General features: G+C 41.8%; 1 protein-coding gene across 2 annotated transcripts in view; it reads right to left on the bottom strand.

Annotated features, from left to right (window-relative positions):
• ccdc102a (coiled-coil domain containing 102A) overlaps positions 1-24,916 on the bottom strand; it is a 68,483-nt gene that overhangs the window by 16,117 nt on the left and 27,450 nt on the right. For both annotated transcript variants that reach the window (XM_029428567.1, XM_029428569.1), the window contains exons 2-7: positions 22,493-22,961; positions 21,058-21,474; positions 12,168-12,409; positions 11,527-11,635; positions 8,971-9,087; positions 7,621-7,830 (exon numbers count right to left, since the gene is read on the bottom strand). In XM_029428567.1, coding sequence (XP_029284427.1) covers positions 7,621-7,830; positions 8,971-9,087; positions 11,527-11,635; positions 12,168-12,409; positions 21,058-21,474; positions 22,493-22,855 — 1,458 coding nt within the window. In that variant the 5' untranslated portion in view covers positions 22,856-22,961. The remainder of the gene's footprint in view (positions 1-7,620; positions 7,831-8,970; positions 9,088-11,526; positions 11,636-12,167; positions 12,410-21,057; positions 21,475-22,492; positions 22,962-24,916) is intronic.

Here is a 24,916-nt window from a genome sequence, read left to right as displayed (position 1 = left end):
GCTACAGAATGAGCTGAAACTCATAGAGCTGGTCTCTCTGAACAGACTTAAAGCAACTCTTAAAGACATTGAAGCAGAACGCTCTGTCTGTAAATGTTTTAATTAATGTTGTGATTTTTTTTTTGTCTGTAACTATGCTGCTGCCTATCTTGGCCAGGACACTCTTGAAAAAGAGATTTTTAATCTCAATGAGACATATCCTGCTAAAATAAATGCAAAATACTACACAGAAATGAGGCTGTTGGTAAAGGTTCCCTTTAGTAACATCAGATGTGCTTTATTACAACAAAGGTCTGGTGTAGTACAGCACAGAGGAGCTAGGGATGCTCTCTCCCCCTGCCTTCTGAAGAGAGAAGAAACCTGGAGCTGGATCTGAAAGAGCAGAATCAACATCCAAGATGACCTGATGAGAGCCACGTGGGTATCATGGCCTGGCATGTCTGCATGCTAACATCTGATTGTGTTCCAAACCATTACAAATAAGTTGTTTTTTTCATCTATTTATTAGGCTCTGATTTTGGGTCAATGTGGTTGTGGTCCGGTTTGAGTCAACAACAAGCACTACAGGTTTGCATTAGGGTTGGCTGAGGAAAGTCTGCACATGGAGCTAATGGCATCATCAATAATGCACCATTGTCACTCACTGCCCTTTCATGTACTTTGATGGCGTTGATTCAGCCTCCCTCTCTGCTGTCTCACGCCTAATGGCTCCCCAGACCGAGCAGCTTCCAAGAAAGCTTTTCTGCTTTTACACAGCAATAAGATATCTACAGGAACAATAAAAGACAAGCTCAGATCAAGGAGCGGAAAATGCCCTTTACTTATTTATTCATACCTCTATCTGATCCACCATCTATCTTTATTATGGATTAAACATTTGATTCCTTTAGCTGTCAACACATAATTAGCTTTAACTTCCACTCCTTGAGATTTATACTCACCGATTGCTGGTAGGGGGATTTATTTTGTATTTATTCTCACTGAGGGTGTTCCATGTACAGTAGTAATAGTGTTTTTGATTAGAAGAAGAGTTTGTGATTTATCTGTTCAAATAACAACCAATTCCTTACGAGGTGGCACGTAGACTCCTTCCCCCACAGAGAATATTCACCTGATAATCAAGACTAAATGACTAAATGCCACACAAATACCTGTGTAACCCCAGAGCAAGATCAAACAAAGAGAGCAGCAGGGTAATGCAGGAGGGAATAATTAAAAGGAGGGGGGGGAGGTCTTAGGAAGGAGACAGGGATGAGGAGACAGATCAGGGGAAGTGGGGGGGTAATTGGAGGGGTTGTATTTTACAGCACAATAAAGGTAAGCATAAGAACAAAGACGATAGACAGCGCAGCCTACACATGAGAAAAAGACCTAAAGGAACAAATATTATCAACATGTCTGACGCACCATTTTCTGCTTCCGACAGATGAATTATGTATGAAAGGATAAGTCTGATATTATTCTATATTTCTCTTATTGTCAAAGAACACCATAAATAAACAATGTGTTCGCCATCTCTCTTTTTTAACCACCTTCTGACTCAATCATTTATTTGTAAAAGGCTCAGTCATTCCCTGGATCAGCTGGCCACTGTTTACTCAAACAGTATGAACATTTAAGTTTACAGAAGAATTACAAAATAATGATGTCATTTGTGTTCATACATTATGTGCAGACAAATAGAAAATGAAATTTCAGTAAGTTGATTTAATTTCAATATTGGCAATTTCTTTAGGTTGGTAAAAAACTAAACAATTAATAATCAATTGAAAACATATTGACAGATTATTCAATAATGAAAATATTAGTTAGTGTCTAAAGATGCACAATGTGCTCAAATTTAAATACATAAGACATTAATTTAATATAGAATCATAATAATAAATAGTAAAACATACAGTTATGTTATAGTAATTAGTAGTTTAATGTCTTTTCCCCCATATTCTTCTGGACAGCTTCATCAGTCCAGTTTTTCTACAGGTTAATTAAAGTGTCATCTACTTCGCCGACAGGACATCCAAAGATATCCTCCTGAGATACTGAATGTACAAACAAGAACAAACTAAACCCACCACCATTATTGCCAGCTAGTCAAATAAATTAAACGTTTCTAACAATTGTAGAAACGTTTTATTTATTTATCAGACACCTGAGCGAGGAAAACAGCGTCAACGCCTTTCTATCCACAACATGTGAAAATGTGGCGGACGACACACACACAGTGCTGGTGCCGTCCCTGGCCTGTAATCTGTCAGACAAAAGGCCTGACGAAATGAAGGTTTCTACTGTACGCCTCAAAGCAGACACAGGCCAGAAAGCTCAATGTTCCTTGCAGTTTTATCATTTCAAGGCTATGAATGTCTGAGAGGGCAGAGGGGGAGGGGGTGGGGCTGACAAATGAATGGGAGGAGGGCGAGAGGCTGGGAGTCCCTGACTCTATTAAACATGAGGGATTACTGAATGATCTATGAGCAGGAATATGTGCATCTCTGCCTCTGCACATATACATTATATGTGTGTGTGTGTGTGTGTGTGTGTGTGTGTGTGTGTGTGTGTGTGTGTGTGTGTGTGTTAAATACTCTGTTATGGGTTTATGCATTTGTGCCAAATCTGTGTCTGTATGCTCACACACAAAAGCACAATTATGTGTATGTGTGTGTTACTGTACGTGTGTGTGTGTGTGTGTGTGTGTGTGTGTGTGTCTGTGTGTGTGTGTGTGTGTGTGTGTGTGTGTGTGTGTGTGTGTGTGTGTGTTACGCCACACTGACTGTTAAATGTTTCTCCTTGACTGGAGAGACCCTGAAGTCTGCTGCTACATCTGTTCCACTAAAACAAAATACACACGCACACACAAATATACTACAGGCTTATCCCAGGAAATATATTTACACATTCATCACTATGACAAAAAGGTCCTTTAATGTAAGAACAAAATGAAATAGAAAACAGAATCAGATGCGGAAATAACTGATGTACATAACCAAATCTCATTTATACTCTGGTGAATACACTCGCATGTTCCTGCATGCACACACACACACACACACACACACACACACACACACACACACACACACACACACACACACACACACACACACACACACACACACACACACACACACACACACACTCACTGTAATTCTCCCTTCCCCCTCTGCAATACTGAATTTAGATTTAATTTGGACAGTGAAGTCTCTCTTCCTTACACACACATACACACACACGCGCGCACACACGCACACACGCACACACACACACACACACACACACATAATTGGGTTTATAATCAGGGCTTCCCAAGAGCGATACGGGGGGGACGACGACGACGACTTATAGGCACTGCTTTAACCAAATTGGTCAGAAAAGATCAGCTCAATAAAAGAAGAAGAAAATGAAAAGAGACGTAGATAAGACAAAAATATTAGAGGTTTGATTAATAAAGGCACCAAGAATGAACATGAGTATGGACCTAGACAAGAAAGCATACTGTATAGTATATGTCTGTATACTAAATGAATATGTATTTATGTGCACATATACAACATATAATAATGAAATGACTGTAGAGAAGGCTTGTCATGTGTAGCATCTGTAAACACAATATTTCAGTTTGTGTGTAGTACCAATTACCACCACTGTGACCTGCATGTCACAAGCTTCACTTAAATCTGCAATGCAGAGGGAAAGCGTCAGGGAGGGTCTACGATACTCAATACATTTAAATACTTATCAGTTTTTATTTTATCAATTCATAATTTGACAAATCAAAATTTTAACAAAATGTTTCTGAGGAAATAAAGCCTTCAAACCTGCCTATTCAGTTTGTGTTGGAATGCAAAGGGTTAAATTAATTACCCCAATGTTACCCTATCAGAATTGTGCTGCCTCTGTTGCTAGGAAGAAAATGTTCTGCTCTCATCTGTGATTGGTGTCCAGCTGTAAATGTACAGAGGACCGAGCAACAGCAATTCAATTACACTCATTTCAAAAGACAGTTAAATTGAACAATCAACTCTTCAACCTAAACGGTTGGGCTATAAGATCGCTGACTTTATAACGAGCTTCGCCCGCTGTAGGGAACACCAATCACAAGCTAGTAGAAACGGGAAAGCATGCTGAAAGGAGCTAGCTAGCCTGTTGGTCCACGAAGGAAGCTGCAAGTGAGGAGGACATCGTTAAGAATTTATTATCCACACTATTATTCCTTCAAGATTAACTTTAAAATGAAAAGTTAAAGGTAGAGTAAGTAGGCAAAGAAAGACCTACACCAGAGCTTAATGGTGCAGGGAAACAAGGCTTTTGAGAGGCAGTTCATCTGCTTGCTGCTTGGCAGAGGTTTCATTAAGGCCACCGCTGCTTGTATGTTAGGCTTATTTGGGTGATCCTGCAGAATTACCGGTCAATCTGTGCATTGACCAACCACATGTTTACCTTAATTCTGCAGAATGACTCAAATAAATAAATCACTGAAAATTTAAGAGGCCGCTGTGCCAACTAACAATATTATTTACTAACAATGTTGTTTGTGGTGGTGGGTTCCTAAATGCCATGACCACTGTTTACTGTCCATGTTCTGAAGTGTCATGATGTCTTACATGAGATGTTGTTGGTTGTTGTGGCTCCGCAGCCTGTTGTCACTATACTCTGAAGTGCACACACAACTAATGCGACCATTTGTACAAGGATTTGCCTTTTGCTTAAGAAATCCGCTGTTTTATGTTTTGGTGATTATTCTTTCCATTCTGTTTGTTAATTGCGTCACTACGGCTGGACTAGCGTCTCCCGAGCCGTAAGAAGAGAGCCTTCACTACAACTTGTTCTGGGATCATCCTGTAACAGCACAGCAGAGCACTTTGTGTGAGGAAACGGGATGTGACTGCCAATAAATAACAAATGCACTCCGTTTACCATTAGTGAATATACCCACCAAAACAACAAAGCAATGCCTGGTCTGTAAGGTATCCTGGTGTCCCTGCCTTTGTTCCCAAAAGTGGACAGACATTAAGTCCATCCTGTCGTGTTTATTTCTCTCACTGAGTTAGGCCACGCTGGTTTCTTTTGCCTCCACCAGCACCGCTCCCTGTTTCTTCACCTTCTCCCTCTCTTCATCTGCCATTCTCTCCTCTTTGATCTTCATTTTCTTCACCAACTCCTCCTCCTCCCTCTAACACTGAGCTTTATTACTCTGTTGCTTTTCTGCTCAAAGATAATGTTTGGAATACTTATTCTCTCTCTTTGAAAGTTACAATTTTTACCCTGTGTGTGTGCGTGCACATGTGCCCTTGCGTTGCTAACTGCAGCAATAAATAAGCCTGAGAGCCTCATAAATAACCTTGTGGGATAGGTGGTAATGGAGGCCATTACATTGACCAACACTTACACACATATCTGCCAGTGCACGGCCGTGCCACCCAGCCCGCTGCTAATAAGGCCGTTTAAGAAGACGAGAGCTCACCATCTTACTTCTCTCGCTCTTTAGGGCCAAATCTTTTTATTGAGTTATCCATTTCTTCACTGGGACAATAAAGCACATGTGCAGGTCAGACTCAGTGCTGGATGAAACCACTTCATAGTTAGAACTATAACTTTTGCAGTAAATATATCTACAAACTGCCGATCCATTTGCTGAAACGTCGAGAAACCTCCAAGGATGTAACACAGTAGGTCTTCCTGCAAGAGAGGTGCATGTTGGGTAAACAACCCCACCTGGTGACCAAAGGTGTCATAACAAGACATCTAAATGTATTTTATTGAATCTCTAGGTAGTTTATTATTCTATGATAATTACAGTCAGTTAGTAGTTTAAATAACTTAAATTCCCTTTTTTAAATGTTATTCTAGTGCATTTATTTACCTTATGTAAAACACAGCCTCACCATTGCTTTTGTGTTTTTAAAAAGGTACCATACAAATAAAGTCGCCTTGCCTTTGTATGGTGAATAGCCATAGGCCTGCCGACCCTGGAATCCCTCATCACTTGGATCACTTATGATGTGTTCACAGAGATCACCTGTTCTGTTTGATGGGTAATGATGCGGGTCCCACAGTGAGCCTGAGGCAGAGCATCCTGTGTTCCTTCGGCTGGCAGGCTGTAGTCAAGCCTGCGTCTTTCCTGAGTTAAAGGCCTGCCTTTGGGTGCATTAGAGAATACTTCCAGTTCATTTCAATTTGGGTCTTACATTCATAGCTTTGCCCATCATTTCCATCAGCTACAATATCACTGATGGAAGTTTACAGTTTGTTGCCTGATCACCTGACTGCTTGTGTTTCTATCCCTGTCAGAAGTCTTTCAGTGATGTCACAATGTTCATCATCATCCAGCTAATAACCTGGAGATCACAAGTGATGAAAGTGATGAAACGATGGCCAAAACCACACCCAGAGTCTTACGCTCCTTTCAGACATGCACCCCTTTACGTTAATCTGATGATCTGTCACTTTTATACTACAGTCCCACCGGCAGTGTTACTAGGTCAGACCTGAACATGTCTGTGTCAGTCCTGTATGCCATCAGGTAAGTATAAAGACCACAGCAGCACCAGGTGAAACAGAGAGAGAGAGAAATGTGCGTCTTGTTTTGCCTTCGAAGATCCCTGCAATAAATGTATTATTTCAATAACTTATGTACAAACATAAAATCAAATAATGAAACTGGTTTTATTCTTATGTGAGATTAGTCTATAAAAACTATACTGATCTGTTTAGATCCAGATTTAATTCAAATGTTGTGCGGCACAATTAGCTCTGGTATAACTCAAAGGATGAAGATGATGTAAAAATGTTTCAGTGATGAAGAGCATCAACGTTTGTACCGTACAAAATGTTCTTAGTGTCATTGACAGGAAGAATGAACTCAGTGCACCAAAATGTTTCCCCTTATACCAACATGTGCGTGTGTGTGTGTGTGTGTTTGTGTGTCTGTGTGTGTCTGTGTGTGTGTGTGCGTGTGTGTGTGTGTGTGTGTGTGTGTGTGTGTGTGTGTGTGTGTGTGTGTGTGTGTGTGTGTCCAGTGTCTTAATCACTTGCCCTGTTTCTCCTTCTCTGTCCCGATCAATACAATGGTTTCAACACTATACACAAAACACAATAAATCTCTCTTTCCTCAAACAGAACCACACACACTCAGGCTAATTTATTGCTGCAGTTAGTAACGCAAGAGCACACACACACACACACACACACACACAGACACACACACACAGAGACACACAAACACACAAACACACACACACACCCACACACATACACAGACACACAAACACACACACACACACAGACACACAAACACACACACACACACACACACACACACACACACACACACACACACAGAAAGGTCAGGGCGCACTCCACTAGCCTGTAAAGACGCCTCATCAGTGTGTATGTGTTGTTGTAGTAAGTAAATGATTGTGGTATTTAAAGGATAATCTCCGTTACATTACAATTGGGCTCCTTTAGTGAGGACAATGTTATGATAGCTAAAACAAAAACTATGAAATTAAGACCTAAATTGTAATAAAGTGGAATTTTCCATAATAGTTTCTAGACCTGAACGGAAGGATTGACGATACAATCATGGTTAAAGCACTGGGACGTCCAAATAATGGTCCTGCCCACCTTGTTTCTCTCGAACAGCTCGCTCTGGATGGCCTTGAGGTCGGTGTCGAGTGCAGAGGCAGCCTGCCGACGTTTCTTTGCCAGTTGCTCCTCCAGGTCTTCAGCCTGAGCTCTCAGCTTCTTGTTGTCCCTCTCCAGGGCAAGTTTGTCCGTCTCCAAGCGCTCCCTGCGTCCCCATTCTGCAGCATTCTCCACCTGCAGCCTCTCCATCTGGCAGAGAGACGGTGAGAGCAGAAAAGAAGAGAGGCTGAGGACACTGAAATGATAAATGTATGTTAGGTGTACTAATCAACCCTGGTGGTAACATCAGAGAAGAGGTTGTATTCCATCAACACCAGCTCAAATGGAGCTGCTCAGTGAAGAACCGTAGTTACAAGGGAAACCCCGGGAAATGTTTGTGACTGCATTGAAAAGTAACTTCACACCAACTCTCGTTACAGGTGGGTCTGGCTAGGTGTGCTCAGTGGTGGAAGAAGTACTCACTTATATAAGTATTATCATCTAAATGTACTTCAAGTATCAAAAGTAAAAGTAGTCGTTGTGCAGAAGAAATGTGTTGTCAACACTAATACTGGAGGTGAAGCTTGTTGTCATTACTTTTATACACTTAGCTAGTTAGTTAGTTTTAACCCTCAGAGGGTCACCTGATAAATCTGAGAGGTAATGAAATAATTCATGTGAGAGGAAGTAAGACAAAATATCATGCGGCGTAATCTTTGATTTTTTTGAAATATTGGATCATTGTGAGAAGTTTAGAGGAGAAGTCACTCTTTGGTGGAACTGCTATAAACTCTGACCTGTGAAACCTGCCACGGGGCCTTTTGTCAGGCTCACAAGCCAAAACACTGAAGAACTGGTTTAATCTTTAATGCACTATATTCCTCTCAGCTCATCTTCGTTTTTAAAGGGACGTAATCAAACGATTATCAACATGTGACTTAGCGCTGAGCGACCAGTGAGCAGGCTATACTGTGAACAGACTGTGTGCAGAGATGAGCTGGTTGGTTGGTCGTATAAGATAAACGCTTGTGATTGGCCGGGCAGATCTCAGGCTGCTGGAAATCTGTCCAAAGTGGAGGTGGATTAGACTGCATCTGCCAGAGCAAATAAAACATGAGCACACAGATTCGTCTTCAGTTTCTTCAAATAAAAAAAAGGTAAAACAAAAATCAAACTGGGACATACAGAAATGAAAGAAAAAGGTTGATCCATTGATTTGACAGGTTTAGTTTGTGAAGAGCTGACATCTTGTGTGCTCCATCACCCAACACGCCTGCTCTTTCCTCCACCAGGCTGCTGTTTACTCCTCCTCCGCCCTACACCTCTTCCTCTGCTCTCCAGTGGCCTCACCTCAGCTCGTAGCTCAGCTAGCTTCTTGTCCATACTGGTTCGGGCTCCCAGTTCGTCCTCCAAGTCTTCCGATATGCGGCCGAGTTCATCCTGGTGCATTTCCTTCACCAGGTTGAGCTACAGTGTGTAAGGACCAGGGAAAATAAGACACAACGTGAAAGGGTTATGTTTTTATCTTGGCCTTTATTGTTGATGTTTTTAAGACAACACTGCAGGACCACTGATATCTGGCAGTATTTAACCATTACAAACGCTCCTTCCTTCTACTTCCCCTGTTTTTAAAAGGTGCAACTCTACAACGACAACCGAGAAGGTGTGCTGGAGTAAAGCTGGAGGATCCACATTAATATCTTTTAAGTGCATTAGATGCTGCTTATTTAAAGCACACTGTATTGCCATGAATGTTTCATGACCCATCAGGTTAACTGACAGCAGTGAAGGGTAAACCAAACTGCTCCCGACTAACTTTAATCCAAGCTGGAAATAAATTGGATGTCACCGAACATCACTTTTCTTTCACATTTTTCATCTATTGAATATGTAATAAATTGATCATTTTTCAATCTGGCACTTATTCCTGTGTTATTGGGCTGTGTGCCCTGGCTACATGTACTTTAACAACGATGCTTATTCTGAAACTTTGCAAGTGCTTGACATTTAGTGATATCTACACAGTTATTTCCCTTTCCTTCTTAAAACGTGGCCGTTTCTGGAACCAACGCTGTGATCTTGAAGTATCTAGGACAACAGCGTGCAGATAAGGATGACCCAACCTCCTTTACCATCCTTGTTATCTGATCATTGCATCTCTGCTGTGCCTCCTCTGCACCTTCAGCACTTCACCCTATCCTGCTGTCATCTCCATCTCTTCTACGCTGCTTATCTTTTAAACACACACCATCGACACTTCTCTCATATTTTCTCACCTATGCCCTCCTTTCTTTCCCTTTGCTGTTTTTATTTGTTGTTCGGCAAGTCTTTCCATAGCACCTGTGTTTGCTTCCCCATGCCTCTCCTCACTGCAGGCCTGGACTGCCCCCGAGTGGTGGAACACTGCCAAAACATGGCCACACTTAACAGTGCATTGAGATGTGTTGAGGGTATTTGAAGACATTACCTTCAGAATACATATGAAAGAAGATCACAGCACCAGAGGAAGGAATAGAAGGGGAATGAATGCATTATGTTTAACCCTCATCCTACCAACGGGGGCCCCTGCAGACCCCACAGCTATACTTTTTGTCCTCGTGAGCCCCAGTCACAAGCACACAAAGCAGCCTATGCAGTTTTTACGAGATACAATATAACAGATAAAGTGTTTGCTTTGTGTCCTCATTTAAAGTATCACACACTACCATGGGGTGGGGGCAGACACAGAGGCAGAAGACACACACTTCCTCATGTGCTCTGTCTATTATCGTTTTACACAATATGCAAAACTACTGTAACTTTCTCTAAAATAATCATCATCTGGTTTGTATTTCTTCAGATGATAATAATTACATAACTTAAGATGAAATAAGTTAACACTTTGCTATGACAGTGGATTATTCTTCAGTCAGTAGTAAGTATGTGTGTGTTACATGCAGGTAGCTGGAGAGCACCCTTAAGAGGAAAGACTTCAGCTAATATATGTATGCATCTGTGTATAAACACACTTTTTTTAATGTTGTTCTTATTATATTTCTTTTCTTTTTTGGTCATAATGATTAAAAACATTCTTAAAAAGATATATTTCAAATATGTATTGACAAGTCACTGTGATGTGGAATATCAGAGGTTTTGCTGACACAGTATAACAACATTTCATTGTGCATGCTGGTCCAGGGAGAGAGAGCTCTTTAAGGACACAGCCTGTCATGGAGGTTCCATGCGGCAGGTTTTCACCTCCCGTCCACATCGAGCATTTTGTAACTACGTCGATGAGCGAGGGAATTTGATTTGATTTGAGAATATGGGTTTGCTGCGAGGAGAAACCTGCACACGCTATAACACTTTGGGAGTTTTTTCTTTTGTATCACGCAGCAAAAACTTGTAGCACGACATTTGAATACATTTGCTGACATTGCGATGTCGATGAGGAAACCATATATCGCACAGTCCTATATTGAACCATCTGCAGCTGAACATAAGCAAGACGAAGGAGCTGACTGTTGGCTTCCACAGGGATAAGCCTCCCCTGAGGACGTCGGGGTCTTATTAATACCTTGGAGTGCCGCTGGAGGACAGGCCGGAGCGGGCTGAAACACGGGGGCCAGAGTCGGCTCTACTTCCTGTGGAGGCTCAGAGGCTTCAACAGTAAATAAAGGCTCCAACTACCCTTTGAGAATTCAAGGTAGTCTGACCTCTGTCTAAACTGAAGCATTTATCCTGCAGTCAGTCGCAACCGTATTTGATCAAACACTACACACTTATACTGTTTGTGCAACATGTAGGAGACCCTTCTGCCCAAACATAAAGTAGAGGGTGTTGCATCATGCTACAGCAGTGACCTGATGTCAGTGTAAAGCAGGAGATCCACACAGACTTACTCTTCAGTGCTCAGGGATATCTCACCTGTTTGAGGGTCTCCTGTTTGGTCTTGCTGAGCTCCTCATATTTACATTTCCACTGAGTGAGTTCAGCCTCCAGCCTTTCAATGCTCTTACTCAGTGCAAGCTTGTCACTGGGGAAGACACAAAGACACAAAGACATGAGTGATTTTCAACAATCAATCATACTATTATAGTTCCTGAGCGGGTTATTAGCAAATGTCTTTATTTGTAATCACTAGTGATATCAGTCACCATCTACAACCTGCCTTTATGACTCTGCATGAATGATGCCTGTTGAGCTGTGTTGTTAAGAGAGCGATGCTGCATGATGTAAAGCACATTGTGAGGAGGATGTGTCAGTCCATCACCAGCCAGTGTGCCTGTCACGTGATTATCCAAGATTATTATTACAGATGCATTATAATTACTGTAACACTATAGTGTAGAAGCAGGGGGTGGTGGAGCTAACTTCAACTATTGAAATGTTTAATTCATTATAAATGTAGTGGAGTAGAATGACAGTATCATCAAATGGAGCTAACTTTCCACCAGTTTCAGATTTTGAAAAGGGGGGGTAATTTAATTGTGTAATGGTGCAAGTGTTCACAGTGCATGTCCATGCTGCAGGCCAGGCAGACAGGTTTGGACTTCTGTCTCTCTTACTCTCTCTCTTTCAACAGGACTTTCTGGGACTCGTCCAGTCGAAGCTGCAGGGCGTTGAGTTTGCTGGAGTCATCCTCCACCGTGCTAATATCCTCCCACAGCTGCCTGCTGCGTTCCTGCCGGCTCAGAGCGGAGGATGAGCGTGAAGTGGATGGGTTAACACCGCCGCGACTTTCCCAGGCCTCCTGAGGGTCACTGTCTGGGGCCCGGGACCGCAGGACTGAATCCAGCACCTCCAAATCCTGACAGAGCGGGAGACAGAGAAGAAGGAGAACATCAGACCAGAATAGCAGTTTGTTGATAGAAGGCATATTATGGTGCATTACTGACGTCACAAAACAAAATCCAACAGCCAGATAAAGTGATCGAGTAATGAGTGAAAAATATATAAATTCAATTTAAATAGGAAAAGTAGTAAGACTTTGGCCCAGGACAACTCGTGAGTGTATTTGGAAGTAGTCCAAGTTGCTCATCAAAATGTCGGCTAACACACGTAACCTCTTTTCAATAGCTTGTTCACAAGCTGGCAACTGTTCGGTCAAGAGTTGGAGGACGTGGATCCAACATGAAAACGTGTTGTTCACTGTCCTCTGGCCTTTTGCACTCAGGAATGCACATAATTACATTCAATAAAGAGCTGGAGACAGAAGGGAGCGCTCTCAGTTTGTTTGGTCAACACACTTTCCATACTGCAGTGTTTAGTGGAGCACTTGGTCCTGACAGATGGTGCAGCACAGCTCACAATCACAATACACTTTAGTGCCTGCTAGCTTTTCAAATACCAGGATTCTGCGTTGGTGTCTGGTGCACAACAATAAACACAGTAAGAGAGAGAAAACTAAAAGGGAAGTACTGCAAAGGTCAAGAAACATAAAAGATAACATAAAAGATATGTACAATATATCTGTTGTAAAATGAAAAGGCTGACAAGTAGTAGTAGATTTGTGCAACAATGTGCAAAGTATTGTCTAACAGGCTATGATAGCTGCCTCCGCCTTTGGTCTCCGTTCTTCAGGTCCACCGTGTCAAGACAGTTTGCTAACTGCAAGTTCATGTGTCCAAGTTGAACTGGTCACAAAAGATTAGCGTGAGGTTTAAATGGGTGAGCATGAGAGTGCTTCCATTCTGCTACAGAATCTTTACGTTTTGAAAGCTGGTGTGACCGCACCTTTTATTTTATATGTCTGTCCCAAACTGTCAAAGGCTTTTCAGCAGTTTTGGCCAAAAACAAAAGTACAAACACATCCAGTCATTGTGAATATAAATAATATATATTCACCCCGGAGCAGAATGCTGTGCTGTATGAGGCTCTGTGTGTCCGCTGTTTCCTCCAGGCCCCTGCAATAATCATTTGAGAAACATTTGCCCTCCTAACATTCCTTAACTTACAAATCAGCTTAAGGCTTAAGGCTTCCTTTCAGTCTCATTCCAAACGACCCATATCTCTTGTATGGACTGATGTGAACCTCCGTGATTTTGAAGAGGTTGCCAGAAATATGGGCCTCTTGTTCAACAATATTTCTCTTTTCTGTGCTCAGTGTGTTCCGCTCTGTTCCTCCCTACAAGGCTGCAAATCCAACAGTTTCATCCAGCAGATCATCTCAGGTTTCTGCCAACAGGAATCCTGAAAGTAATGGGTGTGTTCTCCAGACCAAACATTTTCACATCTCATTTCATTTAATGGCCTTAACAGAAATTAAATTGGAAATGTAGAGTTTTTCCTCCTCCCCACACAGTAAATGTATCCGCTATGGCACTGCAACAGTAAAAACCCAAATGTTTCCCCTCCCGACATCCTTCTCAGCCTCTGCCAGATGTAAGATGTGAGGTCTCTGTCTCCCACAGGCTCCATAATGCTGCACGCTTCTTCAAGAGTTCCTCATAAATATTTAATTCTGTGACTGAGAGTTGTAAAGATATCTGTGGTTGAAGAGTAAAACATGATGGACCCTATGAGAGAATTGTATTTAGTGGCAGTTGTTTGAAATAAAGCAGCCCAGAGCTCCTGCAGTCATTAAGATCAGCGCTGATCCTGAGCTGTGGCAGCATGAAGACTCTACCTGACTCAACTCACTCACTTTCATTTGGGCCGGGCTGACTCGGGTTAGAGCTGCAAAGATTCATCGATTAGTTGTTCACTTTAAAATTAATCGGTTTGAGTCACTTTTTAAGAAAACAAAAGTCTAAATACTCTAATCGTGATTGTTAAATGTGAATATCTTCTGGTTTCTTAACTCGATCTATGACAGTAAACTGTGTATCTTTGAGTTGTGGGCTTTGGGAAACACTGATCAACATTGTTCACCATTTCTGATATTTCATAGACCAAACAACCAATGCAATAATCTAGAAAAGAATCGACAGATTAATCCACAATGAAAGTAATAGTTAGTTCCAGCCCTGCTCGGGTCCCAGTGGGGTTGACCCGTGCCACTTTGGGAAACAGTGGAACAGCAAGGACCCTGTCTGAATGAACCAGGGACTATCAGCTGACCAAAACCACTCACAGCCTCCACTAGGAAGAAAGATCAATTAGGAGATTCACATCCAACGCCAACACCTTTTCAAACCTGACAGACGGATGTCATGATCAGGCTGTTGGTTTAACACGTGTCAGACATCAGTAACAAGCCGAAGCAAACATTATAGCCACACATACTCTGACAATGTTTGAAAAGTGCAGTGAGGCTTTCCCCAATTTCTGATGATCTCACATACAAGTGACTGATGTAAAGCACGTGACATCCTTTTAAAAACCTTACATGCCTGACCTTTTGAAATGATGCTGCTGCTGTCATTGCAGGTAATCCCCAACAGAGGGACCTGCTGTATAACAGATGTCAGTAAAACCAACCAGACGGTGCCACATGTGGAAGTACTCAGTGAGAACCAGAACAATGGATGGAGACAGGAAATAAGGCTGTAAGTGGGTACCAGCTAGCCACAGCCTCAATGTTCGTGTGTGTGTGTGTGTGTGTGTGTGTGTGTGTGTGTGTGTGTGTGTGTGTGTGTGTGTGTGTGTTACCATGGAAACCCTGCCTGAGCTTGTTGAAGGTCAAATCTGGTAGGCAGTGTCAGTTATTTTTATTCACTGCTGCTTCACGGCCACCTTCTGTATGTGCTTGCAGCTCATGCACACATATATTTGTGTGTGTGTGTGTGTGTGTGTGTGTGTGTGTGTGTGTGTGTGTGTGTGTGTGTGTGTTTGTGAGTATACAACTGCCAAGAATGAGAGGGGTCTACCACTGCTATAGACACTCACTGGAAGCCCAGTAAGATCCAGAGTGCCTGGAAAACACAGGAGGTCAAAGCAGTGTTGTGTGTGTAGTACTGTTAGAGGGACAGATTTACTGAGTACTTTTGAAAATGTGTACTGTGCTTTTCATTCAATTTGCAGTTGCAATCTGTGTTTATTCAGCAGCCGGTTTACAAAGACAGCCGCTCAATACACAGGCAGCTCCTGCAGCTGAACCTCCAGACTCACACAGTCACAGAGAGCAAAGCAAGATCAACAAGCTCAGAGGAGAAATAATATAGAATATAATATATTATAATATATAATTATATAACGGATCGTGAGTACAAAATATTTACTTTCGTCACGGTCCAACCCTACCTAGGAAAAACTTTTACTCAAACTCAAAATATGCCTTGGAAAATAACGTGATAAAAACAAATCAAAGAAGCAGAAAACATATACAAGGCAAAAGAACATTAAACAGTAACAAAAGCATCCTGACAAAAGCAAGCAGAGCACAGACCGCGACGTTCGTCCTCGATTTGTTTGCAAAGCCTAATTGCTTGATTTTTTCTAATCTTTAGGTTTTGGTTCTCTGCAGGCCTATATTTACTGCACGTTTTGTTTCCCCACTACAACTACGAGGCTGCCTTTCTCGGGGGGGGGGGGGGGTTCCCGTGCTAAATGTTGTGTGACGTTTACTATGCTGATCATTTTAGTTTAGTGATATCTTGCCAACATTTTCTAATTAGCACTTAACACAAAGGTGAGGCTGATGGATACTTTGGCAGGTCTTTGTTAGGACAAACTGAAAGCATTAGGATTCATTCACTAACAAACATCATTAAAATCCATCCAATAGTTTTTGAGATATTTTAATCTGTACCAAAGTGGTGGATCGACCAACAGCCTGACATTGGCGTCCATAGAGCCACGCCACTAGTGGAGAAACAACATAACCCTGGAAACCCGGATGGTTTGGCCCTCTTCTTCTGCATTTTGGATCAACTGAAGAGTCTTAAGCGACTTTTTGGGACAACCTGATAACAATGAGTTGCAGTAATCCAGCCTTGAAGTAACAAATGCATGGACTAGTTTTTCTGCATCATTTTGAGACAGGATGTGTCTTATTTTTGCAATGTTACGTAGATGAAAGAAGGCAGTCCTTGAGATTTGTTTTATGTGGGAATTAAACGACAGATCTTGATCAAAGATGACGCCAAGATTCCTTACAGTGGTGCTGGAGGCCAAGTTAATGCCATCCAGAGCTTCTATGTCATTAGATGCGTTTCGGAGGTGATTAGGGCCAAGTATAATAACTTCAGTTTTGTCTGTGTTTAACATCAAAAAGTTGCTAGACATCCATGTTTTTATGTCCTTAAGGCATGCTTGAAGTTTAGCCAATTGATTGGTTTCGTCTGGTTTAATTGATAGATATAATTGGGTATCATCCGCATAACAATGAAAGTTTATAGAGTGGTTCCTTATAATATTGCCCAAAGGAAGTATATATAAGGTGAATAGAATCGGTCCAAGTACAGAACCCTGCGGAACTCCAAGACTGACTTTGGCTGTCATGGAGGATTTATCGTTAACACATACAAATTGAGATCGCTCAGATAAATAGGACTTGAACCAGCTTAGTGCGGTTCCTTTTATGCCAACACAATGTTCCAGTCTCTGTAGTAGAATGTCATGATCAACAGTGTCGAAAGCAGCACTGAGGTCTAACAAGACAAGAACAGAGACAAGTCCTTTGTCTGATGCCAATAGAAGGTCATTGGTAACTTTCACCAGTGCCGTCTCTGTGCTATGATGAACTCTAAATCCAGATTGAAAAACCTCAAATAAACTATTATTATGTAAAAAATGACACAACTGTTTTGCGACTGCTTTCTCAAGGATCTTAGAAAGAAAGGGAAGGTTAGATATCGGCCTATAGTTGGCTAAAACCTCTGGATCAAGACTAGGCTTTTTAAGAAGTGGTTCTATTACAGCTACTTTAAAGGATTGTGGTCCGTAGCCAGATAATAGAGACAGGTTGATCATATTTAATAACGAGGTGTTAATTAAGGGTAAAACTTCTCTAAACAGTTTAGTTGGAATCGGGTCTAAAAGACAGGTTGATGGTTTAGACGATGAGATTGTTGAAGTTAGTTGGTTATGGTTGATTGGAGTAAAACAGTCTAGATATATTTCAGGAGTTACAGATGTTTCTGAAATTCCGGAGGTTGAAGTTAAGTCATTACCAATTGAGGGCAGGAGGAGATTCATTTTGTATCTAATAATTATAATTTTATCGTTAAAGAAACTCATAAAGTCGTCACTACTGAGAGATATAGGAACAGAAGGCTCTGTAGAGCTGTGACTCTCTGTCAGCCTGGCTACAGTGCTGAAAAGAAACCTGGGGTTGTTCTTATTTTCTTCTATTAAGGAAGAGTAATAAGCTGCTCTGGCATTACGGAGAGCCTTCTTATACGTTTTAAGATGATCTAACCAGACTAAACAGGATTCTTCCAATTTAGTGGAACGCCATTTACTTTCAAGATTTTTCGACTTTTGTTTTAGTTTGCGGATTTGTAAATTAAGCCATGGAGCTTTCTTTTTTTGATTTACACCTGACCCGAGGGACTGTTGTTGGGACAGCTGTTGAGAGGACCTTACAGGATAACACTTATGTATGGTGACCCCTATTACAGGTCAAGCTACGGGTGTTTAACTTGCAATGGTCCCGAGCTTGAGGGAAATGATGTGTCTTAAAGACTAGTAAAAACAAAGTATGACATTAACAATGATATTAAATTGTTTTCATTTTTGAATGTAACATCTGGATGAATAAAGTGAACCCCACCGCAACATACTGTTGAGTCAGGTCATGTTGTAGGGCTGGAATTCATTTGACTTCCAGAAGTTTCACCTGGGCTGTGTTGGTACTGTATTTTCAGTATGAAATGGCCTCCACAGATCATTTCAGAGGCGCTGATGGCTGAAATATGAGCCCAGTCATCCCATACAACGCTGAATTCTTCTCCTGAGTATCTTGTCTGTCAGTATGAACGAGGCAACAGGTCAGGCCTGTGTTTGTGAAGAACCAGCTATGCTTTAGGTTCAGGATGTTCTGGACTGAACAGGCCTGACAGAGAAGAAGTACTGCAGCATCACTGAGCCCTCAGGGATAAGCAAGCATGGTGTGTGTGTGTGTGTGTGTGTGTGTGTGTGTGTGTGTGTGTGTGTGTGTGTGTGTGTGTGTGTGTGTGTGTGTGTATCTGGGTACCCACACTGCTAGTGTCTCTAAATAGGACACCCCTTTCCAACACACACACACACACACACACACTTTTGTTGAGCGATCCAACAGCGCTGGAGACCCAGCAGCCGTGATGGCCTACATTCTCTAAGGCTCAGATCACATTGTCCACACAGCAGCAGAGGACACGAGCACACTGATATCCAGCAGGTCAGCAGCACAGAACACAGCCCCATGCTAATTAATATTAGCATATTAAACATTGAAACAAAAACGTTAAAAAGGCAGCTGATTTTCATAAGATCTACAGCTGAAAGTTGTTCATTATGGATTCATCTGTCAATAATCTTTTGATTAGTCCTTTTGTTTATGAAATGTCAGAAAAGAAGTTCCCATACCACAAGATCCCATCTTTGTTATTTTCCAACCAACAGTTCAATACCCAAAGATATACAGTATATGAAATACAGAACATTTTTGTCAGCTTTGCTTGATAAATGACATAAACTACTAATTGAATCACACTTGATGTACTTAGTTGTTTAACAGAAATACATTCAACGGAATTCATCTACAAATAATGTAATTAAAGTTAATTAAGTAAGTGTTTCAACATCCATATTGATTAGTAAATCAACATCAGATTGTTTGATGTATATGGATTATAGGATGTGAAGAGAGTGAATATAGACAATGTGAAATGTCTACTGAGGGCCAAAAAGCAAACATTAAGGGACCAAACAGCTTTGTTCAGGCTGCATGCTGTGAGTCCAGTGCTATTACCAGATCTGTGAGTTAAAGACACCAAAACCCTGCACTGATTTTAAAACTCTGGAAATCATTTTATCTTCAGCCACAATGACTGCAAGGTAAACAGCAGAAATACAGCGTCCAACACATCCAACAGGAATAACTGCATGCCCGTATTTGATTGGCAACTACAGTTCCTTGCCGGATGATATTGCAATGGGATGTACAATGAGGACAAAGCATTGTTTATTTGCTGGCGCCTTCTGCGTTGGGCTAAAGTCTGTCTATACACGGGCTTAAAGTCTACAGCCATGCCAACTCTGAGGCTGAGCTTAAATGCTGAAGCATGCTAGCATGCTCAAAATGATGTTAAGCATGTTCACCATCAGCAGACACACTGAGCTACACAGCAGACTGATACACAATCAAGGTGCCACAGCAACACACATTAGCTTTTCTGCTAAAGTCTCCTTCTGATCTAATTTACAGTCATGAACACGGCTCTTGTCCTGCACCTTCACTTGTTGAACGAGTCACCAAACATTCACCAGGGAATAGTGCACTGCTGTTTGAGGTCTACATAGATAATAAGCTGCCAGCTGCTGTCAGTAGAACACAGGCTCGTCCCTCCAGTCAAAGAGAAACATTTCCCCAAAGACCCTTTTTTCTGTCTTTTAATAATACAAATCTATTAACAATAAATTTGAAAGCATGTTGACAATATTTTTCACTACAACAAGGGATTACTAAATTTCAACTGACTAAGTTTCAGTTGAAATTTAAAACCACAAATGTCAACCTCATGGTGGCGCTAGAAGTAAGATAAGAGGGTTTCTAAAGGAGGTTAATCATTTGTGGCAATCCATCTAAAGGATTGCTGCGATCATTTCAGTCTGGACCAACAGACAGACCAACAGACTGACAGACAGACAGACAGATCAACAGACAAACCAACAGACAGACCAACAGACAGACCAACAGACAGACCAACAGACAGGCAGACAGACTAACAGACTGACAGACAGACAAACCAACAGACAGACCAACAGACAGGCAGACAGACCAACAGACACACCAACAGACAGACCAATAGACAGACCAACAGACAGACCAACAGACAGACCAACAGACCAACAGACCGGCAGACAGACCAACAGACAGACCAATAGACAGACCAACAGACAGACCAACAGACAGACAGACAGACCAACAGACAGACCGACAGACCAACAGACAGACAGACCAACAGACAGACAGACCAACAGACAGACCAACAGACAGACAGACAGACCAACAGACAGACCAACAGACAGACAGACAGACCAACAGACAGACAGACCAACAGACAGACAGACCAATAGACAGACCAACAGACAGACAGACCAACAGACAGACCAATAGACAGACCAACAGACAGACAGACCAACAGACAGACCAACAGACAGACAGACCAACAGACAGTGCAAGCAAGGTGCTAGTGCTGCTAAAAAACAGGGGTACCGTTAACACAAGCAATAATATCTAAAGCAATAATATTTGCTGTAGGCCGACTGATGTCATTTTGCTTTGTTTGTTTCTGTTCTCAGGTTTGTGTCAACAGAAACATTGAATCACAATGACACCAGTTCTTATCTAAATGTGCACCGCAGACTCACCTTTTCTAGACCCATCTTTTGTCTTTCCAAGTCGACATCCCTCACTGGTTCTGGCTCTGGAGACCCTGGTGGTCCCTCCCCCACCCTGTCCGGCTTGTCGTCAGTGTGGACCTGAGAGGAGGATGAGGAGGAGGCAGCGGAGGAGGGAGGTATAGATGGAGAGGAGGAGGAGGAAGTACCACAAGGGTGTGCAGGGGAGGAAGATGGAGAAGTGGCAGATGGAGGAGGAGCGTCAGGAGTTTGGTTGTCAGGAGTGTGGTCGTCTCGGAGGCGCAGCGTCTCCTGCCGTAGTGTCTCATTCTCGGAGGCCAGTTCCTGCCGCTCTCGCCGAACACTGGTCAGCTCCTTGGTTAGGGTGTCCAGCCTCTGCCTCAGCTGACGGACCTCATCACGTGCACGGTTACGCTCTGCACGAACCTGAGAAAAATATAGACGATACAAGATAAACTAATACTGAAGAAATAACATTTTAAAAAAGAAAAGTCAGGAATACACATTTTAATTATTAAAAAGGGTCACAGCTGGAAACTGTAGTTTTGTTCGCAAACGTTACTCAAACAGGAGGAAATACTTCATTGGATGGGGACTATTTTTATCAATCCACATTTTGTGCTGTAGCTGTTCATGGTAAAGAAGGAATGTCACCCAGGGCAACAGTGTGGCTCATTGATGCGTTTCTAATAGTTTTTGGACAACAATAGAGCTCTATGACACAGAGGAAGAATATAAATCAGGCTGATACACACAATACTTGTTAGTCAGTACATTAAGTGTTGGTTTAGGTTCAATATTGAAAAAGTCAATATGCTTTGTCTAGTGTTTTAAGACAGTGTTGATTTTTTGAGGATGGAGTTTGCTGAGTTTTGAGTAACACTGTGAGATGTTAGAGCTACGGATAAAGCTAGAAAATTGATTCAATATACTTCAATATATGTCAATATAATACATTTAGTTTTATTCCAACCTATTTAAATTGTTGTTTTTATGTTTGTTTTGATTTCGTTTTAATCTTTTATATTTAATATTAGTTGAATTGCATTTTATGGTTAGTTTATTTACAATACAGTTTAATTAGTGCAACCTTATGTTTGACTTTGCTGACTGATAATCTGGAGCAGTAGGTTCACAACAGTGTATCATTTGAAGTATCATTTATTTTGTCAATTGAACTTATATTTTGTATTAATTAATTATTGATTTAAAAAGTTAGCTTTATTTAAACAAAGTATTATGCAAAATAACTTAGCACATCAATACAATGAAGTCAAGAGTGAAATCAGTATAAAACCTGTAAAATGCACATATGCTTCAATAAATGTGAGCACAATTATATTGACATGAATTATGAAACTGTGTGCACAAAAAGATGGAAATGATCAGAGGCATTGCTGCTCATTCACAGCTTTTCAGTATACACTTCAGTAACCTCACCCACCTTGCTCCACTTCTCTCTCCAGTTGGCGGTGCAGTCTGACCACCACCTCATGGTCTTCTCCATCTGGGCCGCTCTGGCCCGAGCCTCCTCCAGCTCCCTGAGCCTGAGCTCCTCCCTGCTCTCCCAGTCGGCCCCGGCTATCTCGCCCATGGCCCCCAGGGATACCAGCCCAAAGCCACCTAGTCCGGGCGACAGCAGCAGAGGGGGGCTGGAGCTAGGGGTTCCTCCGGTGGGGCTGGGGGAGTGAGTGAGGCTGTCCGGGGAGCGGATGCCCCTGTCGGACCCCAGACCCAGGCTGCACAGTAGGCCACTTCCGACGGATTTACCGCCCTCGGACAGGTGGGGGCTGGGGGTGTGGTTCATGATGGAGGCGGTGTTGTGGACAAAGACAGTGGGGAGGATAAAGGGAAAGGGGGGTTGTGAGCAGGGAGATTCAGGGAAGGATCATCCTCTCCAGTCACTGATCAGCCTGGAGACAAGAACACAGCAACAGGAAGAACTGGATCAGCCGTCAGGATCAAATTAATCTTAAAGGTTGATCAGAAAAAGTTAAAGAATTTAACTTAAGAACACAAAAACAGTCCAAAGAAATCATTGACAGACATGCTGCGCTGCCTTTGGGGAACAAAAGAACCGTTGCTTTTTTACCTAATCGAACCAACGAGAGGCTGGGCAGCTGGTGCACATGACCGAGACTAAAACTACTTCTACTGCTGAAAGGGAAGCAGCTCTATGTGAAACAAAAAACAAATGGCCGTGAGAACAGACAAAGACTCTGAACGTAGGAAACTTAACATACATTTAGACAAGCACACACTCAGACACACTGGATTGGATTTATGTCCAAGGACCAGTATCAGTAGGGTTATTCCAGCAAGTAAAGCCTGACACTTACTGCACATCTGATCCTCTCTTGGTCACACTCTCAGCAGGCCACTTTCACCACTCATCAGTTCTCTCACCCACCAGGGGGTTACATACGTGCAACATCACTTGCAGGAATCTTCTCCTTTATCCTGAATCCCTTTTGTGTAAATGCTCTCCCTCCACATACAGACCTTGGGATTGTTAAAACCTACAGAGACTAAACGCACCACATAAAACTGCCGATAGAGAGGAATACAATCATTCTCGCTCATGACACCGCACAATATGTTATGGTTTGATCGCCATATCTGGACCGTTTTTACATTACAGGTGTTGTAAATATTACCAAAAAACATTAAAGCCCCAGCTGACTGAAACAGGACCAGACTTGGTCCAACACTTTAGAAGTGTGTCCACACTTTATTGTAATCTCAAACTGTGTTCTGGTTGGAGCTACAAGGATTAGTCCATTAATTAATCGAAAGAAAAGAAATCATCTATTTTGTGTATTGATTACTGTAAGTCTTTTATCATCAAAATTGCCAAACAAGTGACGGTCGCAGCTTCTCAAATGTGAGAATATTCTGTGCATATTTAGCCTCACTTTTATTTTTATTATACTCCAATAATATTATTATATCTAGATTCTTAACTTAATACTTTTCATTCACACTTTATTTTATATACTTTCTAGTGTTCTGGTAATCAAGCAATATATATATTGTTACTGTACATTTCTCCTCAGGGATCTGTGGCAGGCCTGTGATCTTATCTCCACTGTCAGTGCCAGGTCTGGGTTGAGAAATATACCATCTCTGGCTGTGGTGAAGTTGGCCTCAAACTCTCTGCGCCAAGAAAAGCTCTACTCCTTCCTGCTTCCCTCCCCCTGCTGCTTCCTCCTCTCTCCCCTCCAGAGAAAGTTCCGGAGGAGATCTGGAACTGTGGGAACAACTCACAGGGAACCAGAAGAAAGGGAAAGGAAATGAAGCAGCTTCAGCTTCAGCAGCCGGGGGCTAAAACATGTTGTTTGCCTTTGTTGCCTGGACTCTGTTATCTAATGTGGGTCTGTCCCCGTGTTAGTTCAGGCATCACTAGAAGTAAACAGGTGTGTTTTATGTCTGACAATGTAACACAGCAACATGATGCAATCTTTTCCTTAAAACCTCTTAGAGTGTGGGCGAATTTACCCGAAAATACCTACAAACCACATACTTAAAGTAAATTGAAAGCTGCTCTTCAACCATTTGCTGCATGATTTTGGGCTTATTCAAAAGATAACGCTCTTATTATTCTTACAAAACAGTGAGGAATCACTCCATTTATTTATTCCAAGAAATAAATATTAATAGTATAGCTGGACATATTTATTTATTTCTTCTTTATAATTAATGTTCACTCAAGTTCTTAAGAATTAGAACATATTCAATACTAAGTATTTAATTGAGTGTACAGTGTGTGACAGTATAATATTCCTCTCAGCTCCTGGATACAGACACAAAACCACAGCAGCCAATCCAAGAAAAGCCCAAATGTAGTTCAAAGTATGGGAAAGAAAGA

The sequence above is a fragment of the Cottoperca gobio genome, chromosome 3 (assembly GCF_900634415.1).
Source record: "Cottoperca gobio chromosome 3, fCotGob3.1, whole genome shotgun sequence".
Lineage (NCBI taxonomy): Eukaryota > Metazoa > Chordata > Actinopteri > Perciformes > Bovichtidae > Cottoperca > Cottoperca gobio.
Note: the sequence above shows the minus strand (reverse complement) of the source record. Positions and strands in the feature narration are given on the sequence as shown.